We start from the raw sequence: 27,810 nt of genomic DNA on the forward strand, positions 1-27,810 counted from the left end.
TTTGTCTGTTTTTGATTGGATACTTGTATGAAAGATTTTAAAGATGACCACAGTGTCAGAAAGAAAAAAAAACAACCCTCAAACCCTTAGAGTCTGAAGAAAAATTTCAAGCAGAAAGAGAGATATGTCCAATTACATGTCCGGACGTGTGCATTATTAGTAAGATGTGATCGGTCTTTGACCAAAGCTGGAGGTTTTAGTTTTCTGAGATGATATGTGTACAAATAGACATCACGCAATAACAAACAACACAGTAATTTGCAAGCCCATCAACTGAAATCTTTAAAGTTAAGTCTATTTAAAAATCAACTAAATCAAACAATTTTTTTTTCTCAAAAAAAAAGAAAAAGAAGTAATGTTCAAGTCCCTCTAGGATATTAAATTCTTAAATTTCAGCACTGCTTGTTGAACATTCTACATTCTGCTTAAATGAGATGTTGCAATTCAGTCATGCATAAAGAAACCTGCAGACGGTGTGTTAAAAATGTTAAGAATGTTTGGGACTGTGGGAAAGCTTTTCATTGAAGAAACTAAACACCTCCCAAAAGGACTATGTAAAGACACCATTTAATCAGCAAATCTAGGCCATCCGAATTTAAACAACTGTTCTCTGTGCAGTCAGACAAGAAGATCCTCCTTAATGCAGACATTTTAAACTTCCTGGTTGAGTTACTCTACCCAATTCCTGACTTCTGAATGAAGAAGCAGAAGTCTATAGTGTCATTGTCCGTTCTTCAGTGCAGGTTGATGTATATTTTTAAAACCTCCATGTTTATATGAATTTGTCATCACAATATAAACATGCAGGTGCTGAGTTAGATAAAATGCACTGCATACACCAGAATCCTGCAAAGTTAGACCTTGTCCTGATACCAACAGAAAGGGTTAGTCAAAATAGTACACACATATGTTATAGCAGGTTTGCTTGATATTAATGTTAAAATGCTGTTTGATATGCCATCACATACCGCTGATTCATCACCAAAAAATGAACAAAATTTGTTTGTGAAGCTTCTGCTATGACAGATAATCTGGTCTATACATATGATCTTGACCTGAAATTAACTCCTGAGACTGACTAAATCTGACTCAAAGTCTCTCATATACAAAATGTATATATATTGGTTATTTTCAAAAGTTTTGAACATTGTTACATTTTTGGATAAACAGAGAAGCAGACAGACAAATGGATAACCATTCACCAATTTTTGGTGGGCACTATACTGTAAATGAAAACTCTACTAGAACAAAGTTTACCTTTCAAAGCAAGTCAACATTTTAATGTCATATATATTTGAGTTGGTTAAATAAAACATTATTGTTTGATATCAGTGTTTTATAAATAATTCTAGTACATGAACCACATGCACAGATTTCTCCCTGGGAGAGTTTATGTTTTCTGTGATAATAAATCTTCTCAGTCATATGACCTACACCCCAACACATTTTTTATTTTCTTAAATAACCTTGAAAGTGTGTCTACGTTGAATGCAGTACTTTAATTACAGAGATTTTTGACATAAATTAATTTGTATCTACATTAACAATGAACATTAGAATACAAACAATGTAATTTGTGTCTGCATGGTACCTCCTCTATATGTCAACAGTTACCCCTGCAGACATTACAGTGCCTGATTGACAAGAATGACATACCCTTATAAGATATCTAGGTACAAAAACAGTTGTGCATGAAAACTTTTCAGAATGAATATACATCTAAATGTCTGCCTGCACCTTATTAAATTATACAGTTATTTATGTTTACTGCTTTTAACCATAAGGTGGGGTAAATTTTCAATGGTATTTTATATCTATAAGCTGCATGACCACAAAAATTTGTGATAAAAACAGGATTTGGCATAGCTAGTGTAAACACACCTTTTTATTCAGGACTTGATCCACAATTGAAAGGGTAAATAAGAAACTTAATTTGATTCATTTATTTGAATCTTGTCACCATTTTACAATAGTATATAGAGATTACAAGAACATACAGATGATTAATACAAAATAATAAATAACGAATGCACGAAAATAAAATACAATATTTTGTAGTTACTTTAAATGGGAAGCATGAGAATTCTAAGTTGCAGAACACATCATTTTATTTATTACAAACAGAGACAGAGTCCAAAACAATGACCCTATATTTTTTACTTCATGTCAAACATTTCAAATCATTGGTTATTACATAAATTGCCATTCTGTGGGTGAAAAATGATGTCTAATGGAAAAGAGTAAAAACTCCAGATTTTATCCAATAAATATTCACTTTTCTTGCTTCCTTGTGAAGAATAATTAATTGAGCAAAACCTAATCCGTTGGCAGAAATGTCAGAGCAAATTAAACTAAATATTTCTACTGTTTTAGGATAAAAAAAAATGTATGGTTTGATTTCCTGATTATCATACAGTTCTTTGATAGCATTGTAGCATTTTTCTCTCCCACCTTTACATGGTATACACACACTTTGTAACATTAACAGCTGTTACCCTGTGTATACAGATTAACACACCTACGTACCTACCAATACACAGAATTAGATTGACGACATCACGCAATAAATAATCAACAACATATGGGCAGTTCTGTGCACCAATATGTGAGATGTAAAAACGTTCTGACAATATTCAGCAGTCCTGACAAACAACTTTTCTTATTAATTATCAAATTAAATCAAACAACTTTGTTTGATTATTTTTTTCTCTCTCTAGAAACAACTTTAAACTGATTACAGTATTTTGATCAAAGGATTTGATCTCGAGGAAAAAATGTACAAAACACTCTGGCTTCTCTAAGTTATAATTAAGATTTAAAATGTATAAGGGTTCAATTCAATTCATCCATGATAAATTTATTATTTTTCTTTTCTTTTCAATTTACTCTAGATATGATTTTTTTCTGTGCAGTGTAGCTGGTTCAGGTTCTCTTTTTAAGTTTGCCAACAATATACATTTTTTCACATGAAGTGTTTAAATTCTCATGGAAGATTTTCCCAGAGAAAATATTTAACTTGGCTAAAACATGAATCAGTTTGCACTTTAGCTGATAAACTAAAGTTCATCATCAGATTAAACCCATTCTATAGAATCCTGTATTTTGAATCCTTGAAAAATAAATATGGTAGCATGATTTCCTCTCACAATCCATGCTTCAGGTTAAACTTTGTTTGATGTACCTTTATTCATGCACAAATTGTACAAGGATATTTTTTTAAGGAAAATTTGTTATAGCCGACTCCCTCCTACATACAATCATTCCCAAGCTGATGCAGAGATACATGTACTTCTAACTAATGTAGACCTCTTTAAGAATAACAATGCATCAAGGGAAATTGGGGAAGCTACTGTGATGTTCAGGGACATGCAATATGAGGATGGTTTAGATTGACCATGAAATATCCTTTGTATATAATCTGTAACATATGAATGCCACCAGCCAAGATCACTCCCACAACAGAACTATATGCAGCATTATACAGAAGTAGTAACATAATCTGGAACACACAAGTATACACTAACATCTTAAATGTGCAGCATCTTTACCAATATAAATACATTTGTACCACAGTTGAACCCCCCCCCCTCCCCCGAATCATTGTAAACCTATAGAATTTGAAGGAGTATGCCAAACTAAAATTTTATTTTATACTGGATTTTTAAAACATCTCTTTTGAAAAATTTTGAAATATGATTCCAAATGGGAAAAAAAAAGTTAATCGGCTAATTCTTTTATTATTTTTTGATAATTTTTTAAATTTCAAAATCAGTTCAAGACTGTAAGTTTATTTTTGACAAGCCTGAACTATTTGATACATGTACATGTATAAGAATGCACGTGACAGGGTGATAATTGAGGACACCTTGAACTCACATATTAATGCGGTTAATAAAAAAAGAGATAAAGAAGCAGCATATACATAATCTCTAATCTTTGTACTTTTTTTTTTTAATTAATGTCAATATGTAACACCCTGTGACATCATGACCAGCAGTACCTGTGTACCTGTCACAAGATATTGGCAAAAGTGAATACATCACATGAGGGGAAAATTTCAAATCTTCTGGCCTTTTATTTTTAGACTTGATTCTATGTACCCATTCACACCACCTGCTTTCTCGTGTGATGTAATGATTATCTAAATTGATGACATCCAGATGCTTCTTAAGTTATTTGTGACGGTCATGTGATCTCGGTCCAAGTTTCATCATTTGTTGTACTTAAGCATGTGACATAATTTTTCAAAAACTGATAAGGGTCACTTTAAATTAGCCCTTCATAAAGGAACTGATAAATTTACCAAGGGAAAATGAATAAAACCATCTGATTCAAAGTTAAACAACTCTAATAGGCCTTATATATACATTTTTCTCAATTGATAATTTTTTTTGTTTAAAAACTCACTGCTTGTGAAGCCAATATGTCATAAAAACTGAATGAAATTTGCATGATTCTCACTCATCATGGTCACTTAAGACTAAAGTTGAGCAATATAAGAAAGATAACTCTTACTATTGCCAACATCTCAAATACTAACACTGATTAGAACAATGTGAAGGATTTTATTACCTTTTTCTCGGTGTCTTCCCACTTAGCCAACATTTTGAAAAAATACAGGTAAAACACAGGTAAATGTGTGTTGGCTAAGTGGGAATGGGGTGCAGACTGAGAACAAAAGAAATAAATTACAGGTAGGCTATAGTCTGTTTTAAGCTACATGAATAAGCCGAATAAAATAATTTATTTAATTTGTAGCATGTACATATAAGAACACCATGATGAATGTAATATTTTTTTAATGAATTGAGTTTCAGTGCAAGTACAAAAATATCTTTTCTTAAAAATATAATAATAATTGATATATTAAATACAGTGTGATTTAATTAATTATTTTTAATAATTAACAGTTTTATTCTTCTTTATTGCTGTGTAGTATCACAATTTGTTTTTTTTTTTAATTTTCTTTGTCACATTTGTAACATCTTTGGCGAGAAACGTTTTTAAATATATTTATTATAAAATAAATATTCAAAAATCGATCATTGAATATATTTAAATTATTAATCATTATATCCTTCTTCTTTTTAAATAAATTATAGCTCAACTTGAATCAGCCTAAAATTTTAAGTTTAAATGGAAAACACATAATATGCTGCAACATAGAATTAAATATACAAACTGTATATGAAATTTAAAAAAAAAAAAATGTACAAACATTAATTCTTCAGTAAATTTATAGTTTTTTTAAAACATTTTCCATGGTAGAGTAAAAATAAAGCAAAATGACAGGAATCCCCCCCCCCCAGAAAAAAAATTTCATTTTTATGATATAAAATAATATATAGGCCCTATCAGAATCATATATAGTTAAACAAGAGGCCCAAGGGCCTTAATGGTCACCTGAGTATAATACAACAATTTAGAAATTAAATACACTGATAGATGAAGCTTTGTTGCCCTAAAGCAAGAGAAGTAGGAAGATCAGGATCAACAAAATAGTCTAGTATTCAGTATCAACTCATAACTTAAGTTCTAATCTGTCCCCCACTTAACACTATCACCATGCAGACTATTGACAAACTATTTGTGCTTCTGTACTATTTTAAAACCCATATTAAGACCTCTAGCATTGACCTCTCTTATAGTCTTTGAAGAACTTTTAATAAGATAAGTTATTTTTGTCTCATTTTTATTTATCTTTTACTTACAGCTCTGCCTGATTATTAAAACTAAGAAAGTACTTTTTGAATTATACAATAAACATTCTTGCATAATTATCTTATTCTATTAACCTTTCAAATATATTATTTACAGTGATTAATTATCAAAGGTGAATGGAAAAGGGGAGTAACTTCTCTCAGTAGAATACAAATAAATAGAGCCCTGCCCAGGACCAGAATGCTTAGACAAATGGTCCAGATGTTAAAAAATCTGGTAGAAATACGCTTACTTATATCATTTAAACTTTTACTCAGTTTGCTTCCGATATGCCCAGAAGCAGAGAAGAATTTCACAGGTACAATGCATTTTCACTACAGATTCAACAAAGCCTTACCCTAACACCAGAACCCAAGACCAAAGGTCAAGAAATTTACAAAGGATGACTGCACTTAAGGACATGCGAAAATTGTGACAAAATAAACTTTCAAAACAAGCATTTTTCTTTTAATTGCACGAATGGTCAACATCTAATCTACAACTTTATGTAATTACATTAAATAAAAGTGCGTATTTACGAAGTACGAAGCTGTTTTCTAAGGCGGGGGTCATCACAATATCTTGAATCTCCGTTCGATAATGAGGACGCCCACTTTTTCACTGACTTTATACATAGTCAGCGCATGTTTGTCTATTGTTCTCCGTTTAACAGTAGTTGTATATTTGTATTAACAATGTTGTGTCAAAAGGAGATTAATAGACAAACATGCGCTCATGGTTTAAACGAGAAAAAACTGCTTCTTCTTACATTCGCTCTCTCTATTGTAACCAAGGGCTGTATCATGTTGAATATTATAATTCACCACGTGATTTCTTACCTCAGGTAAGTCTGTGAATACTAAATTCCGTCACGTGACTTGTAAAGTAGCATGTTTTGTGCTAACTAGGACAAAGTGCTCGAACACGTTAAATTGTTAGGCATTGATTTAAAAGATTCTTTACTTACATGGACCTCGCTCATATTGTTAATTTCGTTTTTGAAACCTCTGAACATAGTGTACTTGTGCCATACAGAATAAAGTGGGAATGGGAAAGAGTGATCTCGTATTTTTTTAATACATGTCATTGTTATTTATCTAGTCTAATTTTAGACCCATTCTTACAATATTAGCTCCACCTCTCATGCATACCTAATGTTTAATCAAGGGCAGGTAAGTGTAAATTCTCTATATTTGGAAAGAGTAAGGACAGAAAACATAGAATCATTTTATTGTATCACAGTCCAAGATCATTTTAATATTTAAATTCGGCTCGAAATTGACAGGATTCTTTCATAAATATATAGAAATGAAATAAGATAATGATATAAAAGCAACAGAAGCGATCGAAAAAGACCCAAAACCCGGCGTTAAGTGCAGTCATCCTTTGGAAGAGTTACCCTCATCATCATAACTATGGACTTCAAAGTATTAACACTTTTCCACTATATTATCAAAAGCCCCCCCCCCCCCTCATTATGCCAGAACCCCTGACCCTAAGACCACAAGATTTAAAAATTCTGTTCGAAGCTCCCATTTTCATCATAGCTAAGCAATTTATTTATCAGCTCAACGCTAAGGAGCAGATAAGATTAATTACTGATTCATAGAATTAATGCTTTTTCACTATATAATCAATAGAGCCCCCCCCCCCTTCCTCAAGAACCCCAAAAACTGAGGCCATATATTTAAAAATTTTGGAAGAGGCATCCTTGCCTATCATAATCATGCACTTAGTTTGTTTAAATAATCTCCAGTAGCAGAGAAGACTTTCAAAGAATCAATGCATTTTCACTATATAATCAATAGAGCCCAACCCTAACACCAGAACCCCTGACCCTGGGGCCATGAATTTCACAATTTTGAAAGAGGCACTCTTGCTCTTCACAACTATGTACTTAGTTACTTTATTTAATACTCAGGAGCAGAGAAGAAGATTTTCAAAGAAATAATGCACTTTCACTATATGATCTATATAGCCCCACCCTGGGGCCAGAACCCCTGACCCTGGGGCCATGAATTTCACAATTTCAGAAGAGGCATTCTTGCTCATCATAACTATGTACTTAGTTACTTTATTTAATACCCAGGAGCACAGAAGAAGATTCTCAAAGAATTAATGCATTTTCACTATATAATCAATAGAGCCCCACCCTAAGACCAGAACTCCTGACCCTGGGGCCATGAATTTCACAGTTTTGGAAGAGGCACTCTTGCTCTTCACAACTATGTACTTGGTTACTTTATTTAATACCCAGGAGCACAGAAGAAGATTTTCAAAGAAATAATGCACTTTCACTATATGATCTATATAGCCCCACCCTGGGGCCAGAACCCCTGACCCTGGGGCCATGAATTTCACAATTTTGGTAGAGGGCTAAATGCTTATTACAATCATGCCAACAGTTTGACTGCTTGATGTCCAGGAGTAAAGAAGAAGATTTTTAAAGATAGCATTAATTTTGGTGGTTTTAGCCCCACCCCTCAGGCCCCAGGGGGGCAGGGACCATGAAATTCACAATTTTTGTTTCCCTTTACACATAGATGCCATATGCTAAAATTGGCTGAAATTGGTTCAGCGGTTTCAGAGAAGAAGCTTAAAATGTTCAAATGTTAACACACGACGGACGACGGACGACGCACGACGACGGACGAAAACAGATAGCAATAGGTCACCTGAGTGACTCAGGTGACCTAAAAAGACAGGGTTGTGAATATCAAGCATGAAATTTTCTAAGCTGATTTTTTAAATCAGATAATGAATCAGTTTGTATCAAAAGATTCTATTACTGTGTTCATTACATTATCACAGTCGAATATTACATACTCAGATAAATATTTTTAATCACAACTGATAAATATATTTTAGAATATTCAAAATTGTTTCTACAATGTAATATACACTTTTCTTTGGTATCATTTAAAATACTTTATTTCTTAATTAATTTTCAATATTTTCTTTTATCAATATTCAATTTTTAATTTTAAAAAAATGCAGATTTATATCTATTTTTTACTACATTTATATAAATTTATTCTTTTTTTTCTAGAGCTTCATTTTTTTTAAATTTAAATTTTATTGCTATGTTTTGACTGAAGTTTTCATTTGAATTTATTTTTACACTATTTTTATCAAAGGTAGTAATTCTCAGGTAAAGCACATATACCTGAAAACAGACTATAGCCTGTTGATCACTCAGGTGTAAAAATCAAAATGTTGGCTATGTGGGAATAGGATTTTTCAAAATGTTGGCCAAGTGGGAATAAACCTTTTTCTCAATAAAATGCTAATGAAAGACAGGAGGCCCGAGGGCCTTAACGGTCACCTGAGTATAATACAACAATTGAGAGGATCATAGAGTATAAAATCAACTAATAGATGAAGCTTTGTTGCCCAAAAGCAAGAAAAGTAGGAAGATCAGGATCAACAAAATAATTGGTCTAATATTCAGTAACAACTCATAAATTAAGTTCTAATCTGTCCCCCTCTCATCACTTTCACAATGTAGACTATCAACAAACTATTAGTGCTTCTGTACCATCTTTAACGCCATAATATAACCTCTCACATTAACCAGTCTTGGTCTTTGAAGAACATTTAATAAGATATTTTTGTCTCATTTTTATTTATCTATTATTTACAGGTCTATTTGATCATTAAAACTAAGAAACTCTTTTTGTATTATAAAATAAAAATTCTAGCATAATTCTCTTATTCTATTAACCTTTCAAATACAGTGATTAATTATCAAAGGTGAATGGAAAAGGGGAATAACTTCTCTCAGAAAAAAAATTAATAGAGCCCTGCCCAGGACCTGATTGCTTGACCAAATAAAATCTGGAAAATATACCCTTGCTTATTAAAACTTTTACTCAGTTTGCCTCTGATATGCCCAAAAGCAGAGAAGAATTTCACATGTATAATGCATTTTCACTACAGATTCAACACAGTCCTACACCTAACACCAAAACCCATGACCCAGGGTCAAGAAATTTACAAATTTGGAAGAGTTACCCTCAGCATCATAACTATGCACTTCAAACAATTAACACATTTCCACTATATTATCAATAGCCCCCCCCCACCCCCCACCCCCATTATGTCAGAACCCCTGACCCTGGGATGGGACCACAAGTTTTAAAATTTCTGTTAGAAGCACCCTTATTCATCATAACTATGCAATTTGTTTATCTGCTCAACACTAAGGAGTAATTAATTAATTAATTAAAATAAATAAGGATTAATTAATAGAATTAATGTATTTTCATTATATTATCAATAGAGCCACCCTTACACCAGAACATCTGAAACAGGGGCAATGAAACTCAAATTTCTGAATGAAGCACTCTTGCTCATCATAGCTATACACTTAGTTTCTTTGCTTTATAACCAGAAGCAGAAAAGATCATTTTCAAAGATATTATGCTTTTTCATTATATAATCAATAGAGCCCCCCCCCCCTTTCAACCAGAACCCCTGACCCAGGGGCAATATGTTTCACAATTTTGGAAGAGGCATCCTTGCCTATCATAATGATGCACTTAGTTTGTTAAAATAATCTCCAGGGGCAGAGAAGATTTTCAAAGTATTAATGCATTTTCTCTATATAATCAATAGAGCCCCACCCTAACACCAGAACCCCTGACCCAGGAGCAATGAAATTCACAATTTTGGAAGACATCCTTGCTTATCATAACTATGTACCCAGTTAGTTTGTTTAATACCCAGGAGCAGAGAAGAAGATTGTCAGAGTATTAATGCATTTTCACTATATTATCAATAAAGCCCCACCCTAATACCAGAACCCCTGATCCAGGGGCCATGAAATTCATAATTTTGGAAGAGGCATCCTTACTCATCATTATAAACTATGAACTCAGTTAGTTTGTTTAATACCCATGAGCAGAGAAGAAGATTTTCAGAGTATTAATGCATTTTCACTATATAATCAATAGAGCCCCACCCAACACCAGAACCCCTGACCCAGGGGCAATGAAATTCACAATTTTGGAAGAGGCATCCTTGCTTATCATAACTATGTACTCAGTTAGTTTGTTTAATACCCAGGAGCAGAGATGATTTTCAAAGTATTAATGCATTTTCTCTACATAATCAATAGAGCCCCACCCTAACACCAGAACCCCTGACCCAGGAGCAATGAAATTCACAATCTTGGAAGAGACATCCTTGCTTATCTTAACTATGTACCCAGTTAGTTTGTTTAATACCCAGGAGCAAAAAGAAGATTGTCAGAGTATTAATGCATTTTCACTATATTATCAATAAAGCCCCACCCTAATACCAGAACCCCTGACCCAGGGGCCATGAAATTCATAATTTTGGAAGAGGCATCCTTACTCATCATAACTATGAACTCAGTTAGTTTGTTTAATACCCATGAGCAGAGAAGAAGATTTTCAGAGTATTAATGCATTTTCACTATATAATCAATAGAGCCCCACCCAACACCAGAACCCCTGACCCAGGGGCAATGAAATTCACAATTTTGGAAGAGGCATCCTTGTGCATCATAACTATGTACCAGTTTGTTTAATACCCAAGAGCAGAGAAGAAAATTTTCAAAGAATTAATACATTTTTCACTACCGTATATACTCGCCTATAAGGTGATCCACCTATAAGTCGGTTTTATTTTTCAAGCTTATATTAGAGGGACTGACCTTCTAAAATACCAATCTTTTTATAACTCGCCTATAAGTCGGACATAGAGTTTTGGACCAAAGTTTAACTCCCAAAAATCCGTCTTATAGGCGAGTATATAGGGTATATAATAAATAGAGGCCCACCCTAACTACAGAACCCCTGACCCAGGGGCCATGAAATTCACAATTTTGGAAGAGACACACTTTCTCATCATAACTATGCATTTAGTTTGCTTTCTGAATACCCAGGAGCAGAGGAGAAGAATTTTTCAGGAATAATGCATTTTCACTATATAGTCAACAGAGCCCTGCCCTAGCACCAGAACCCCTGACCCTGGGGCCATGAATTTCACAATTTAAGTAGAGGGCTCAATGCTTATTACAATCATGCCAACAGTTTGACTGCTTGATGTCCAGGAGTAAAGAAGAAGATTTTTAAAGACTGCCTTAATTTTGATGGTTTTGGCCCCACCCCTCAGGCCCCAGGGGGGCAGGGGCCACGAATTTCATAATTTTTGTTTCCCTTAACCCATAGATGCTATATGCCAAAATTGGTTGAAATTGGTTCACTGGTTCCAGAGAAGAAGCTGAAAATGTTCATAAGTTTACAACCGACGAACGACGACGGACGAAAAGAGATAGCAATAGGTCACCTGAGTGACTCAGGTGACCTAAAAAAAAAGGAGGAGGAATAATTATTACTAATTGATTATTATAACCAGTAAATCTGGAAACGGGAACACCATTTCATACACCAAGGTGTGAATGTGCACAACCATATAAACCATTTATACCACCATCATGATGTAAAACAATTGTAAAACAAGAAAACATTGATGTAACCATCAATTGTCGCCCGGGAAATAAATAAAGTAAACAATGGAAATGAGTCTTGATCATCAAACCGCTTCGATATGTGTGAAAAGGCATGCGTCTAAATGATGGAGACGATAGTCAAGAATATTTTGAAAACTTATAGTCGGATGAAATCGAACAAAAACGATACCCTTTTAAACTTTATCAATTCCTCAAGTAAATGTTGGCTGCATAAAATATAATTTGAAACCAGACACATGCATCACCTATTTTCAAAAATGTCTTTCACTTAAAAAATATAAAACACGAACTGTGTAAAGTACTTTTTTATGTTTTTATGCGATAAGTAAAATTCGATGTTCTAAAAAAAGGGACCTGTCATTTTTTCGATAGTAAATGATAAGCAACTTTATATATTAAATATGAAAAACGTATATATTTTTACAGATTCACTTTATGGAAGTAAATATATTGTGTATCTTGTAATTTATAAAGGGAAAGAACATTCTGATTAACAATCTTTTTAATGTTTAGAAAACCTTTAATTCTGAATAACTTCTCCCACCTCAATCCCCATGTACCAACACTTAAACTTATATGTATAGAGCAGCCCGGTCCTCCGGGCTGCAATAATGTGAGTAAACAAATCAATACATGTACCAACATCAGACATGTATACATTCGATGACTTTTGGTTAGAGGTTCTAATTTTCTGTTACCCTGTTTTGGAGCCCAGTAAGAAAAGTTTAAAGTAATACAGTTGAACACTGGTATCTCGAACACTGATATCTCGAATACCATGGATATGTTGAAGTGATTTGGAAGTCCCAACCACTTATTCTTTAATTATTTTACCCTTGATATCTCGAATAATCGGATATCTAGAAGTTTTTCAGCAATCCCATTGAGTTCGAGATGATGAGGTTTGACTGTATATATTGGTAAATAAAACCATTATTAATGACAACTTTTGTGGTACATTGACTTACCTCTAAAACCAGAGGTAGAACTGGTATGAAAGTGTCGGTAGCCTGAGAGAGTCGGTTCAAGGCTCGAATCAGATGAAATCTCAGAGGATAGTATCGAGCTGTGGGTATCAGTCTGGAAAAAAAATGTAGAGAAGATCATGTAAGACTTTGCTTATTAAGGATGTATTCTACTGATTATGCTGAGGTGTCTGTCATTTTTACGGAACTCCTCTGGTTTTATCCATCAAAATATGCATAATTTTTTTTACCATGAGCCACTTGTTATCTATTCGCATTTTGATTCTATGTAGTTTTGATAGTCTTCTAACAAAATATTAAGAAAATATGACTGATCATGGCTTTGTTGTTCTCAAGAAGATTTTTCTTATATACACCCATGAAAAACTTGGATTGCCCATAGTGGCCCCACCCTAAACCTGGGATCATGATTTGTACAAACTTAAATCTTTACTATGTCAGGAAGCTTTCATATAAGTTTCATCTTTTCTGGCCCTGTGGATCTTGAGAAGATTTTAGATGACCCAACCCAATTTTTACTGTTTCTTAATTATTTCCCCTTGGAAAAGGGTGGTGCCCTTCATTTGAGCAAACTTGAATCCCCTTCACCCAAGGATACTCTGTTAACAACAACAAAAACAAGGAGAGACAATGGACATTTTGATCAGAAAAGCTCACTTGAGCCATTAAGTGAGCTAAAAAGTTTCATTTCAGATCATAAGTTTTCAGAGAAAAAAATTTTCTATTTATTGTCTATGAAAAATCCCAAGAAGTCTGCTTTCCCACCATATTTTCAATGCCTTGTATCTCAAAAATATGCTCACTAACTCATATTTTTCTACTTCATATTTGTTTCAAATGATGAATACCCAGAATTGAAGTGCCAAAATTGAAAAAAATTAACGCAAGTTATCTAAGCAAAATACATCCTTCAGCATCAATACATCATATATATCACAAAATTGATAAACATAAAAAAATATTTTAATTAGCACAAATACCTAATATGAACCAAGACTTGTATTATTATATCCATTCTTAAACTGTGTCTGTATTTTAAAATTCTTGGTAAATGAACATTCATAAATGAACATGCCTGCCCCAAAGATCAAAGACTGGGGGTGAGCATACTGTTATTTATTGTTTTCTTTATCTGTCAACAAATGTAGCCTTACTTAAATCACAGGCCTTCAAATCACTTTAATCTCACTGATATACTTGGGGTATAAAAAAATAAAGATGTTGAATTTCTCGAGAAGGGGGAACCCCATAGTCGCAAACCATGGCCAAAATGTACGATCCTCTCCCATTCTGGCCATGGTTGAATGAGAAGAGAATATTTCATAGCTCATTAAAATATTGACCAATGTGAGTAAAGCATAGTCGGATGATGAACTTTGACGCGACCTTTCCATACCAAATCGCAGTATACGAAACATTTCTTGTATACTGTTGATGTCAATTGTTGATTTCAATTGCGATGGAAACAAATATTGTCATTGGCTGAACATGACGTCACAATATAGAGGAGTAAATATTCAAGATTACGACACTTTTTGTGATCAAGTAGCCACGGGTAGGAGAGAGTTATATGCGGACTCCAGACCGTGGCTTGAGACGATGGGGGAACCCCTTTTCACCAATGATTACAAATAAACTAAATGATTAAAAAATCTACTTTCTTTTCATATCTATTCACATATACTGTTACAGTAGATCACCAAATATTCACAACACCTTATTTCGCAAGACAGGCATTTAGTATTTATAAGCACGACAAAAAATATGTTCACAAATTCTGATTATTGTTTTATCTAATCTCAATCTCATTAAAATCATATCTTTTTTACACTCAGACATTCTGATAGTCGTTGTACAGCGACTATCAGAATTTCGGAGTGTAACAAAGATCTGATTTTAACAAGAGTGATGTAAATCTAAACTAATTAAAATACACGCAAGAATGAAATTTTCGAGAGCAAACCTTCTTGCATAATTACGTAAAAAATAAAGTTCTTGGAAAAAAACCCTCATTTATAGAAAACAATCTAAATAACTCCCAGTGTTCATTCCCAAAGCTTGTATACTTCCCAAGATATGCTGAAATCAATTCCAAAATTGACCTTTTTTTTAACTCAACACTAGCTAGGGACTGTAAATTCTTGACTCTGTATGTCCATAACAGTGTATTTTAGAAAACATTTGCTCATATATGGCACAAAGGTGACAGGATTCTGACCCAAGGTCATTTGGATGGTCAAAGTCAAAGAGACTGGAGGTGTGGTCCGTGATGGAGGAACATAATTGTGCACTTAACACAATGGCGGCTCATAAAAGTAGCATATATCCTGACTGAAAACAATTTTCTTGGAACAAAGTCAAGGATACTGAGATTTGAAGTATGCCTGATCCACAAGTTAGACAACATAAACTCACACATGTATTCACACATGTATTAAACACAAAAGCTGCTCACACCTTCAGAGTATTCCTAAGATCTCAACTTAGCTCCTTACACAAGCTCAAGGTCCAAGGGACTGGAACCTTTAAGTTTTGATCTATACCATGACTTTGTAAATGAGATATGATAGTCAATCCTCATATATGAAATAAAAGTTTTTCATGATTAGAGGATTTACATGTATCATAATCCCACATCACTGAAGGTTACTGAAATTGGCAGAGTAATAATTACATGAGTTTTTAATGTCATTTTTAGTTCAGAATGTGCCTGAGAGAAGTGTTTATAGTCCTGTTTGGGGAGCTCTACTTCAGTCAAATTCATTCCAGACTCTAACTTAGATAAACTTGGGAGCATATGTTTTTAACAAATACCTCTTGTTACCACTATCTGGCAAAAACTTTGAGGTGACCAAGTGAGGATCACCCTATTATAAGGTGAACTCTCTTTCAGCTCCTTGAGGATTAAGTAGCTTTTAGAAATTCAACTACACCTATGTGCAAGCACCTACCAAACAGCTTACCCAGGGTCGTCCCTAAGAATTAAAATAGCAGGGGGCATTTAAAAAGTAGAAGGGGGTCAGGGGTTCCTCCATTAACAGGGTGATGAGGGAGAAAAAAAAGGAGTAACCATGGAATTACGTCATTATAGGTGGGGAAATTCCCCAGCTCCTGGGTCTTAGAGACAACCCTGTTACCGGTATGTAGAAAAAGGCAATTTTATGTTCCTGCAGGGGGGATTGAAAACATTCTGTTTTTTCATCAAGACAAATTGTCAATTACACAGTCTTCAGTGTTGGACAATGCTCAAATGTTCTATAAAATACTTTTGAATCTTGATATTTCTCATAGCTGACAGTGAGGAGAAATCTTACTTAATGGTTCCTATAACGGTTTGTGTGAGAGGATAAATCAGGGGTCTCAGTGCCTCACTGGGATGACTGCTACTAAGTAATCGAACCCAGAACTCCAGACATCGAACAAACTGCCAGTTGTACACCGCTTGACAATTCTCCTGGAAAAAATATATTGTTTACAGATAAGCATACAAAACTATAAAATTAAAAGCAGTGTTCTAATAAAAATACCAGTACATTTATCAGTTTTAAATCTTCAAAAGAGATAAGAATTACATAAAATAATTGTACATAAAAAAAAATGATTGTCTTTCCTTTTGATTTCATTCTTATTTTTATATGTATTCGCTGTTTTCTGACCTTCTTTTTGACTGTGATGGCATTTCTAAGATGAATGGCTAGCTGTCTGATGTAGATGAATGCGTGCTGATACGCCTGTACAGGGTCAACAGCAAAGATCTCTACCATGGACATCTGCATAAAGTTGATCAAAGGAATGGTGGTCGGAGAGGTGAACTTTGTATTCTTCACATACGACATGTACATTTGCTGAAAATATTCCAGATTTAGTATATATTGATTTATCTTCCTATAATAAATTTTACCTTTAACCTAAGTGTAACAGGAGAGGAGAGAAGTGTGATGGACCAGACCGGGATTTGAAACCCGGGGCCCCTGAATCTCCAGTCAGGTGCTCTACAAACTGAGCTATCTGGCCACTGGGGATCAAATCTGTCTGACATAAGAATACTCTTGTCTCTTCAAAACAAATCATTTAGAGAAGGCTTTTAAAATAAGTGCACAAAATTTTATGAATTAATACTTATATAAGTAACTTCCTGCAAATTGGTATTTCCCAGATAAAATGTATAAAATCAACTGTTTAAAAAGTTTACCTTCATACAAGGTTCCAGCAGTGTTTTCTGTGAGATGAGTACCAGTTTGTTTAGGCATAAGAAGGCCAACACACGTGTGGTCTCCTCTCCCTTACTCCACAGAGAGATCATTTTCTGAAAGACAGCTTTATTTTAAATCATACAATACAATGGCAATTCTCTCCACTTAAAATCTTGTGTTTTCAAGTTAAACTTTGTATGCTTTATATTTTTAAAATACTGAAGGAAAAAAAAAGTAATGTTTTACGATTTTCTTGTCCATTTTATTTTTCAAATATTATTTAATTTCAGAAATTACTGTAAACATGGAAATTTATGCATGGGGGTAATTTATTTAAAATATGTGATGAGAAAGCTTTTGCATAAATATTCCCCTGTGCAATGCCTTTAAACATATTTTATTAAGTTTTAACAATATGTAATCCTGGTATCACAGAAATTACCCCCCATGTGTAATGTTCTTACTTCCAATTCGCTAATTATCAAAGTGCATAAATATCCACATTTACAAAACCTGACCAACCTAGTTTCCAAGCTCTCATCAAAATATCATGCCACGTTTCAGATTTTTATAGCTCTGTCATACTTATAGTCTTCAATCTGATTACACCCCTTTTCAGCTTGTTGACATATAACAGTCACTGTTTTACACAGAAGAGAACACTGCTACAGCAGGCACTAACACTGTACCTTCATCATAAGTTTGGTAAGCTTCGGGAAGACTGAGTAGAAGGCCACTAGTCTGTGTATGTGCTTCAGGATGACATTTAACATGGCGGATTCTGACATCTCACCCAGCAACTGTCAAAATATCAATTCCATAAAATACAGGCAAATTTAAAGCTTCTTTATTTTTATATATTTTCTGACCAACTGAATCCTTAATCCAGGGGACCTGGAATATTTCAAAATATTGGTAAAGGGCTACTGCTCATTATACGAGTAGTCATGCAAAAAGTAAAATTCCTTCATGTCCATGATTTCAGAGAAGCTGAAATGTTTAGAAGTTAATATACAACACAAGATTAGATGCATGCCAATAGATGGAACCCCATAGCAAAAGGTTACAATTGACTGCAATGACCTTAAAAAAATTTCTACATGTGTATCGAAATGAATTTTTACAAATAAGATTTTCAAATGTAAAAGCTAAAATAATTTTTTCAATAACCATTCTTGCAGTAATCTAGATCAGATAACATGGAATGTTAAATTACATATAAACATGTAGCAGATAAAATAGGCATGTCTTGACATCCAATTTAACTTACATGTAAAAGGTGGAACAGGTAAGACTTGACATCCAGTTTAACTTACATGTAACAGGTGAGACAGGTAAGTCTTGACATCCAGTGTAACTTACATGTAACAGGTGAAACAGGTAAGTCTTGACATCCAGATTAACTTACATATAACAGGTGAGACAGGTAAGTCTTGACATCCAGTTTAACTTACATGTAACAGGTGAGACAGGTAAGTCTTGACTTCCAGATTAACTTACATATATAACAGGTGAAACAGGTAAGTCTTGACTTCCAGATTAACTTACATGTAACAGGTGAGACAGGTAAGTCTTGACATTTAGTTTAACTTACATGTAACAGGTGAGACAGGTAAGTCTTGACATTCAGTTTAACTTACATGTAACAGGTGAAACAGGTAAGTCTTAACATCCAGTTTAACTTACATGTAACAGTAGAGGCAGGTAAGTCTTAACATCCAGTTTAACTTACATGTAACAGGTGAGACAAGTAAGTCTTGACATCCAGCTTAACTTACATGTAACAGGTGAAACAGGTAAGTCTTGACTTCCAGATTAACTTACATGTAATAGGTGAAACAGATAAGTCTTGACATTTAGTTTAACTTACATGTAACAGGTGAGACATGTAAGTCTTGACATCCAGTGTAATTACATGTAACAGGTGAAACAGGTAAGTCTTGACTTCCAGATTAACTTACATATAACAGGTGAGACAGGTAAGTCTTGACATCCAGTTTAACTTACATTTAACAGGTGAGACAGGTAAGTCTTGACTTCCAGATTAACTTACATGTAACAGGTGAAACAGGTAAGTCTTGACATTCAGTTTAACTTACATGTAACAGGTGAGACAGGTAAGTCTTGACATTTAGTTTAACTTAAATGTAACAGGTGAAACAGGTAAGTCTTAACATCCAGTTTAACTTACATGTAACAGTAGAGGCAGGTCAGTCTTAACATCCAGTTTAACTTACATGTAACAGGTGAGACAGGTAAAGTCTTGACATCCAGTTTAACTTACATGTAACAGGTGAAACAGGTAAGTCTTGACTTCCAGATTAACTTACATGTAATAGGTGAAACAGATAAGTCTTGACATCCAGTTTAACTTACATGTAACAGGTGAGAAAGGTAAGTCTTAACATCCAGTGTAACTTACATGTAACAGGTGAGACAGGTAAGTCTTGATATCCAGTGTAACTTACATGTAACAGGTGAGACAGGTAAGTCTTAACATCCAGTTTAACAGCCTTCCATTTCTTGCTCTGTTGATTGGGTATAACTGGCTTCTGTAGGTCAGTAGTCTGAGGAACACCGGCCACTTTATGGAGTGCAGGTGACATGTGAGCTAGACACAGTCTCACAATACCATTAAATACTGGAATGAAAAAAATTAAAGCTATGTACACATGTATTATGACAAATTATGTACAAACAAATGTATCACATTTTTGAAGATAATTTACATCTGGTTTATGATCTTTCAATTTCTCAAGTTTTCTTTTAAATCTATTTCTAAACTGCTATTTTTTTTTTCACAAAAAAATGAAATAAATCAATATTAACAAATGGACATTATTTAAAAATTTTAACTTTAACAGGACATACCAGTGCTGCCCTCTATCCTGTACTTATTAACCTCTGTTTCATGACCAGCCTGCTTGACAGCAGCTTTGAATGCACAGACAACATCCTTTATCAGACTAGAGGATGGTTTCTCCTTAAATGCAAATGTTAAAAATTAAAAAGCTCAGTATATATATGGCTTAACAGATTAATTAATCTTCAACTATGGAAAAATATATACTGGTCATGAGAATAGACTTGCCTGTAGTGCTCTGCTCCAGTGTGAGATCATCTTACTGGTCACAAGTATGCCTTTCATCTTTCCCTTCTTTGACTCTGGAACTTCTTCTTCTTCTTCATTTTCATCAACTTCATCTTCATCACTGTCAACCTGATAAATGTAAAGTTGATAAACTAACATCACTGTCAACCTGACAAATGTAAAGTTGATAAACTAACATCACTGTCAACCTGACACATATAATGTTGATAAACTAACATCACTGTCAATCTGATAAATGTTATGTTGATATACTAACATCACTGTCAACCTGACAAATGTAATGTGGATAAACTAACATCACTGTCAACCTGACACATATAATGTTGATATACTAACATCACTGTCAACCTGACAAATGTAATTTAGTAAACTAACATCACTGTCAACCTGACAAATGTAATGTTGATAAACTAACATCACTGTCAACCTGACATATATATAATGTTGATAAACTAACATCACTGTCAACCTGACATATATATAATGTTGATAAACTAATAACATCACTGTCAACCTGACATATATATAATGTTGATAAACTAACTTCAAGGAAATTATTCTCACGATAAATCTTATCTGGTTTACTTTCCTTTCACAACCTGCAACTTTACATTGAACATTTCATAAAACCAAAGAATATTTAAAGAACTTATATGCTTCAATTTTTATTTAATGTAATTCATGTAAAAATAATTACAAAACCAGTAAACATTGGAAACCTGTGGCATTTGCTCCACCAGCATTCAATTTCCCTAGAAATAATGTTCTTCAATTCAACACTTGATACTATGTAGAGTACGGTATATCTTGGAAAAAATGGCCATACCTCTAGTTTTGATGGAAGTTTATGGAATTTTCCACCTGTTTCAGCATCAGATCCCTCTTCATCATCCTCATCTTCACTTGTAGACAAGATATCATCCAGGTCTTCTTCCTGTGTGCCTTTCTTCTTTCCTACCACTACTTTTCCTTTCATACCCTTCACAGATACAGTTTTAGTTGTTTGATTTTCATCATCTGATGACTCATCACTAGGACTGTAATCTTCCTCTTCCAAATCATCATCACTTTCATCAAAGTTTAGTAAACTCTGATCTTCATTCTTTAGAAATTCATAGAATTCTGGGTCTTGGTTCTTTAGTTTATCTTCTATTATTGTTGACTTAGCAGGTATTTTCTTCTTTTTGTCATTTCTGTGTAACAGTAATATGCATTGAATAAGTAACCTTGCAACTAGAATACAATTCTTAATTTGATTGTTGATAAAAAAAAATTGAGACGAAATCCTAGTATAGAGTTTTTTTCAATTACGTGTACAAAGAAAGTTTACTTTTTCAAAGTCTTTGATGCATTCTTTTTTGAATTTGCGATATCTATTGGTCCTCCAGCATCATCAACATTCATATCAGCCAGTTTTCTGAAGAAAGAAATTAAAAGAATGGCTAAGTAATGAAAATGAAATTTATAGCATTATAAAATACAATGTTTAAGGGTGCGTCGATTTACCCAAATGGAAATCAAATGGACCCAAATGGACCCAAATGGAAATACAAATGGACCCAAATGGAAATCAAATGGACCCAAATGGAATATTAAATATATATTATCGTATTCTCTAGTTGTTACTTATTTAGAATGATGAAAGTAATAAACATGCAAATGGAAAATATCAATTATTCATTTCTAATATTGTATTTTAAAATATGAATTTTTTTTTTTTCTATTTGTAATAACTTTGCATATCATTGAATACAAAATTGAAGTATTTCAAATTAAAGTTTAATATTGTTTTCATGGCCGTAGGAACCGGGGGGGGGGGGGGGGGGCATGGGGGTGGCGCCCTATCCCCCCCTAATTTTGCCGATGTATAGAATACTGTAGAAAATTAATTTGTATTTTAGAATACAATATTAGAAATGAATAATTAATATTCTTCATGTGTAAGTTCATTATTTTCATCATTTTAAATAAGTAACAACTTGATAATATATATTTAATATTCCATTTGGTTTCCATTTTGGTCCATTTGATTTCCATTTGTGATTCCATTTGGGTCCATATGGATTCCATTTGGGTAAATTTAGGTTCCATTTGGGTCCATTTGGGTAAATCGACGTGCCGATGTTTAAGACAAGCAATGTTACTCACAAAACACTCTCACCTGCTTGTAAAATCAATACATGAATAATTATATATTCAGATGGATTTCATGACATATAAACTAACACATGGAAAATCATATCTAATAAAGTAATTAATAAGTTTTAGTATGCATGGAAACAAATGTCTTAGCAGTATTTCAGCTGGTATACAGAATGACCAAGTTGAAATTGTTGTGATGAATAAATAAATTAATAAAGTATTCAGCATACATTATTCTGGAGATTGTAAAAGTGTTATAGTCAATTAAATGCCAAGTAGATGCTGATATTGACTACTCCCAAGAGTAACAACGTATGATTACAACGACATATGAAATTTAAACCAACATTTTAAAGTCATGGCTAACCTATTAGATTGTCAAAAAGTTGAAAGTTTGATACTGATAACTACCATCTAAGACAGAAGTTGGGCTGTTGGTTACTTATTACAGAACGCAAAGTTAAATAGGACAAAAATAGTATTAGTATTTTTTAACGAAAAAACCTTTTATTCTTCATTTTCTTTGCCGAGAGGACCATGCTTTCCTTTAGTGGAAGTGACGTTATTATTTACAACGTTATTAATTAGTTGTATCTCGATCCCGATCATGTTGCAAGATGCCCGTGGGCCACAACGCTTACTCAAGTAAAGTAAGTTAATATAATTATAGGTTCTATTTTTACAAGTGTTTTCACGAATAACAGGATAAGGCGACATATTCGTCATATATGTTAAAATGCATGTTATAAATTCTGTTACAGTAAAGATTTGGTGGTGTCATAATTCTACAAGATATTCTTTTTTCCTCTCCTTTTGACCTCGTGACCCTGACATTAAAGTTTAACATTAATTTTATGTTTGTAATAACTTTAGAATGAGATAAGATAGGGCTTTCATATTTCTACATGTACATTACCTATCAGAAAAGTATATCATTTTTGACTTCGTGACGACCTACTTATCAAAAAATTTAACCTTGTCCATTATCTGTATGCTCCAGAAGAGACAGGACTTTCATTTTTTTTTTTCACATGTGCATTACTTGTGACAAGACCTTTCGCATTATATTATGATATTTGACCTCTTGACCCTGATCTTGAAGTTTGATGTAGAGAAGCTATAATCTTTGCCATGACTGTTATTAATTCAATAATTTTTGTCTTTTTTGTATGATGCACACACAAGACAAGACACACGAAGACAGTTACAATATCACAAGTAAAATTGATACAAAGCATCAGTCGGCCGCAAAAATAATAATTAGCATTTTGAAGTGTTTTCACAAGAAAGAGTCCACAGAAAAAAAAAATCAAAGTAGAATTCAAAGTAGAAAAACAATATGATACATCTTTACACTTGCCTTACATGTACTTTGCTTTTTTTTTATACTTTGATTTTCAGTGATCGTGCAATTGTTAAATATTAATCAAAATAAATTCATGGATATGAAAATCGAAATGAGATAAAGGATATAAACGTATTATCATTTAATAATTTGATTCAAAGACAAATGCATCAGACAGGTATCTGGAATGTCTAAATGCTGACAAAAAAGGTTGTACAAACTTCACGTGCTGATACCCTTTGTCACGGGATAATTGTGATAGATATATATCCACAACAATAAATGTGAACTGTAGAAAGAAATTTCATTGTGTCATTTGCAAACAGTGTTTTCAAAACAAAATTCCGTTCTTAAACTTTTTACGATTAATTATTCTAGGCACTGTAATTTATATCCGGAAACTCAATACGTTTTGTTTTTATATCTTACGCATGCCCATATTAAATCATAAAATTATTAAATGTCTGATGAGAAATGAAATAACAACCACTTAGAATTAGTATTAAGCATTTTTAAAAACTTTTATTAATAAGTTTTATAAACGTTATCCCGACGAAGCAATGAGAAAATAACGCCTTATTCCCCACAACACAACCACATACCGGTAGTTGCCCGCGTGGCGCAGTGGTTAGAGCGTCTGCTCTAGAGTCGCGAAGTAAGGAGCTAATCCTTACGTCCCTGGTTCGAATCCACTGCGGGATGTGGAGACCGGTCCTTCAGATGAGACCGTATAAACCGAGGCCCCGTGTCGCAGTAGGTGTTGGCACGAAAAAGATCCCTTATTGCTCAATGGCCCTAATTAAGTGCCGAGTATAGGCCTGTATAAATTTGCAGCCCTTCACCTCCATATGACACAGGCACTTGTTTCTGTAATAAATTTTTTAACCCATAGTATAATAATAACACAAGGTATCCAACTCCGAATTACACGGAGTACCCCCCTCCCCCAGAATCGCACTCATTTACACTTTCAGAGGAAATACACTGACAAACTGTTTATACCTATGTTTTCTACGATAATTTATCTACACAACCATATATGGCATGCTTGTCTTTATTTTCTTTAGTCTCCGTAAACAGCGTCAAAACTTTGCTCGCCGTGTGGAAAAGTCGAATCCAACCATGAAATGGTATGTGCTAATCCCGCACAGAGAACAAAATTAAAAAATGAGTGGGTTTAAAAATTCAATTCCAGTGTTTAAATATTGTATGAGTAAATAGAACTTGTTTACGTCTGATTTTCCCTGAAAACATTACGATGTTTATCCGATGTAATTTTAGAAACAGGTTTTTAGCCAATCAAAATCTCTGTGCGGGATTAGCACATACCATTTCATGGTTGAATTCGACTTTTCCACTCGACGAGCAGAGTTTTGACGCTGTTTACGGAGACTAAAGAAAATAAAGACAAGCATGCTATATATGGTTGTGTAGATAAATTATCGTAGAAAACATAGGTATAAACAGTTTGTCAGTGTATTTCCTCTGAAAGTGTAAATGAGTGCGATTCTGGGGGAGGGGGGTACTCCGTGTAATTCGGAGTTGGATACCTTGTGTTATTATTATACTATGGGTTAAAAATTTATTACCGAAACAAGTGCCTGTGCCATATGAGTGAAAAATTCTCGAGAGGGACGTTAAACAACATTCAAACAAACACACAACCACAAATAGATCGGCCGCTGCTGGGGCCGATAATAAATATAATCGCATCCCATCCACTTAGACACCGAAAGCAGAGGGCCACAATTCTTTTCTCTTACTGTGAAAGTGACATTTCTCCCCCTTAAAAAATGCCATTAGTGATCCTGAATTAGTGTCGTGTCTGCGAGAAGAATAAATAGTTTAAATTTATACATTTTAAAAGTGTAACAGGAAGAGAAAATAGGACAGACCAGCCCAGGCTTTTATGTAATGTTTATGAACATTCTATGAACATGTATATGTATGTTTATTTTTCTAGATTATATTTTCAGAGTAAGAGTTATCTTTCTTAATCAAGTAGTAATCTGTCTTATAGAATCAAGAGTTATCTTTTTGTTTGTAAATCCAAAGTTACTTTTCTTGAATACTTCACTTCCTGTTTATTTTTTGACTTTTGCTGTCACACACTGTAAGTAAAGCTTGTGACGGTACACGTTACGGTACATATTGTCGTTTTGTACATATTGTCGTCGGCGACAATATGTACCTACCCTTACTGCACATATTGTCGTCCACCGGTACGTATTGTCACCGGCGACAATATGTACCGAGACGAGCCTTATTTTCCTCCTGCATAACGGACGACAAAATGTGCAGTCAAGCACCAGCACATATTGTCGTCGGCGACAATATGTACAGTCAAGGCCGGTACATATTGTCGCCGATACATTGTTTTGACGAATATTTACTTGAGAAAGAAAGAGATAGACAAACAAGCACACGCACGGAGGGGGACAGACAGTATTCTTCGCAATACTATAGGAAGAAAACTTTGTTGGTCAGAAAATTGTGTCCAGGATTTATGTACAATGTACATCACTATGATATGTCAAGATACCAAAATTCTTGAGATATCTGATAAATCAGCCTCTTCTTTTTTCTTGTAATATCTGGATATTGAATACATGTATTAATTTTTTTTGTTCAGTAGTAATGATTATTTGTAAAATATATTTTTGCGCTATTCTTATACAATCAATGCCGATATAATTGTCGTTGGGGTTGATATTTTGGATCACCCTAACTGGAAGTTCAATTGAGCTTTTCTGATCACATTTTGTCTGACCGCCCCTCTGTCTGTAAACTCACAATTTCAGCTTCTCAAGAACTATACTGGGTCAATTTCAAACAAACTTGCCACAAAGCATCGGTGGATAAAGGGGATTCCAGTTTGTTCCAATGAAAGGCCATGCCTTCTTTCAAGGGAAGTAAAAAAATCTCAATTAAGAACCACTGTGTCAGAAAAGTTGAAACTTATGTGAATGCTTCTTTATAAAGTGTAGATTCAGTTTCATCCAGATCATGAACCTTGGGGGTGCGGTGTGGCTACAATAGGCGATCAAAGTTTTTCATAGAATATTTAGAAAAAATTCTTTCATTCTTTTTTTCAAGAAGTACTGGGTCAGAAGAGATGATAGTTATGTGCAAGCTTCTTTACATAGCGGAAGTTCAATTTTGAGGTGCTGGTGAGAAAAAGATTCCTCACTGCTCAATGACCCTGAGTGCCAAGTATAGGTTTAAATTTGCATTCCTCCACCAGTATGTGGTGACGTCTACATGCGAAAGAAAAATTCTCGAGATGGACATTATAACAACAAACAAAAACAAAATCAATTTTGTTCAAATCATGGCTCCAGAGGTAGGGTTGGGCCACAATGGGTGATCAAAGTTTTATATAGGAATATATAGAGAAAATATTTCGAAATCTTCTTAAAAAACAGACAGATGTAGCACCGGCGCACCCCTCCTCCCCCCCCCCCCCCCGTAGTTTGTTTTTTTTTCTGCTTTGGTAAACTCTATAGGTTTGATATAAGGAATAACTGTCTAATTTTTTGGATTCATGATGTGATCAATCGAGTGGCTTGCGTGATAATTTGCATAAACGCCGAAGGCGTTTATGCATAAAATTATCACGCCAGCCAATCGATTGATCATCGTCATGAATCCAAAAAATCTGATTGTTATTCCTTATATTTACATGCTCCTGATTCTGCAAATTCCCGTGCTAGTAGCCCCGCTTCTGTCTCTATTTGTCCCGCCCCGCACGTGATTTTTTTTTAACCGCGCCTATCGATGAACCAGTAGATTTATGTAGAAATAAAGTATTTTTACAATTTGTAATTTTATCT

At 34.0% G+C, this 27,810-nt stretch overlaps 1 protein-coding gene across 1 annotated transcript in view; it reads right to left on the reverse strand.

Moving 5' to 3' along the window:
- Positions 1 to 21,907, reverse strand: part of LOC133171718 (nucleolar complex protein 2 homolog) — a 73,181-nt gene extending 51,274 nt beyond the window's left edge. The window contains exons 1-10 of the mRNA XM_061306506.1: positions 21,821 to 21,907; positions 21,317 to 21,683; positions 20,470 to 20,598; positions 20,250 to 20,361; positions 19,847 to 20,019; positions 18,068 to 18,178; positions 17,378 to 17,491; positions 16,842 to 17,030; positions 16,500 to 16,639; positions 13,168 to 13,279 (exon numbers count right to left, since the gene is read on the reverse strand). Coding sequence (XP_061162490.1) covers positions 13,168 to 13,279; positions 16,500 to 16,639; positions 16,842 to 17,030; positions 17,378 to 17,491; positions 18,068 to 18,178; positions 19,847 to 20,019; positions 20,250 to 20,361; positions 20,470 to 20,598; positions 21,317 to 21,683; positions 21,821 to 21,894 — 1,521 coding nt within the window. The 5' untranslated portion in view covers positions 21,895 to 21,907. The remainder of the gene's footprint in view (positions 1 to 13,167; positions 13,280 to 16,499; positions 16,640 to 16,841; positions 17,031 to 17,377; positions 17,492 to 18,067; positions 18,179 to 19,846; positions 20,020 to 20,249; positions 20,362 to 20,469; positions 20,599 to 21,316; positions 21,684 to 21,820) is intronic.
- Positions 21,908 to 27,810: the final 5,903 nt, after the last annotated feature.

The sequence above is a fragment of the Saccostrea echinata genome, unplaced genomic scaffold (assembly GCF_033153115.1).
Source record: "Saccostrea echinata isolate AGI-Se365-2 ecotype Australia unplaced genomic scaffold, CSIRO_AGI_Sech_v1 ptg000054l, whole genome shotgun sequence".
In the NCBI taxonomy this organism is placed as follows: domain Eukaryota; kingdom Metazoa; phylum Mollusca; class Bivalvia; order Ostreida; family Ostreidae; genus Saccostrea; species Saccostrea echinata.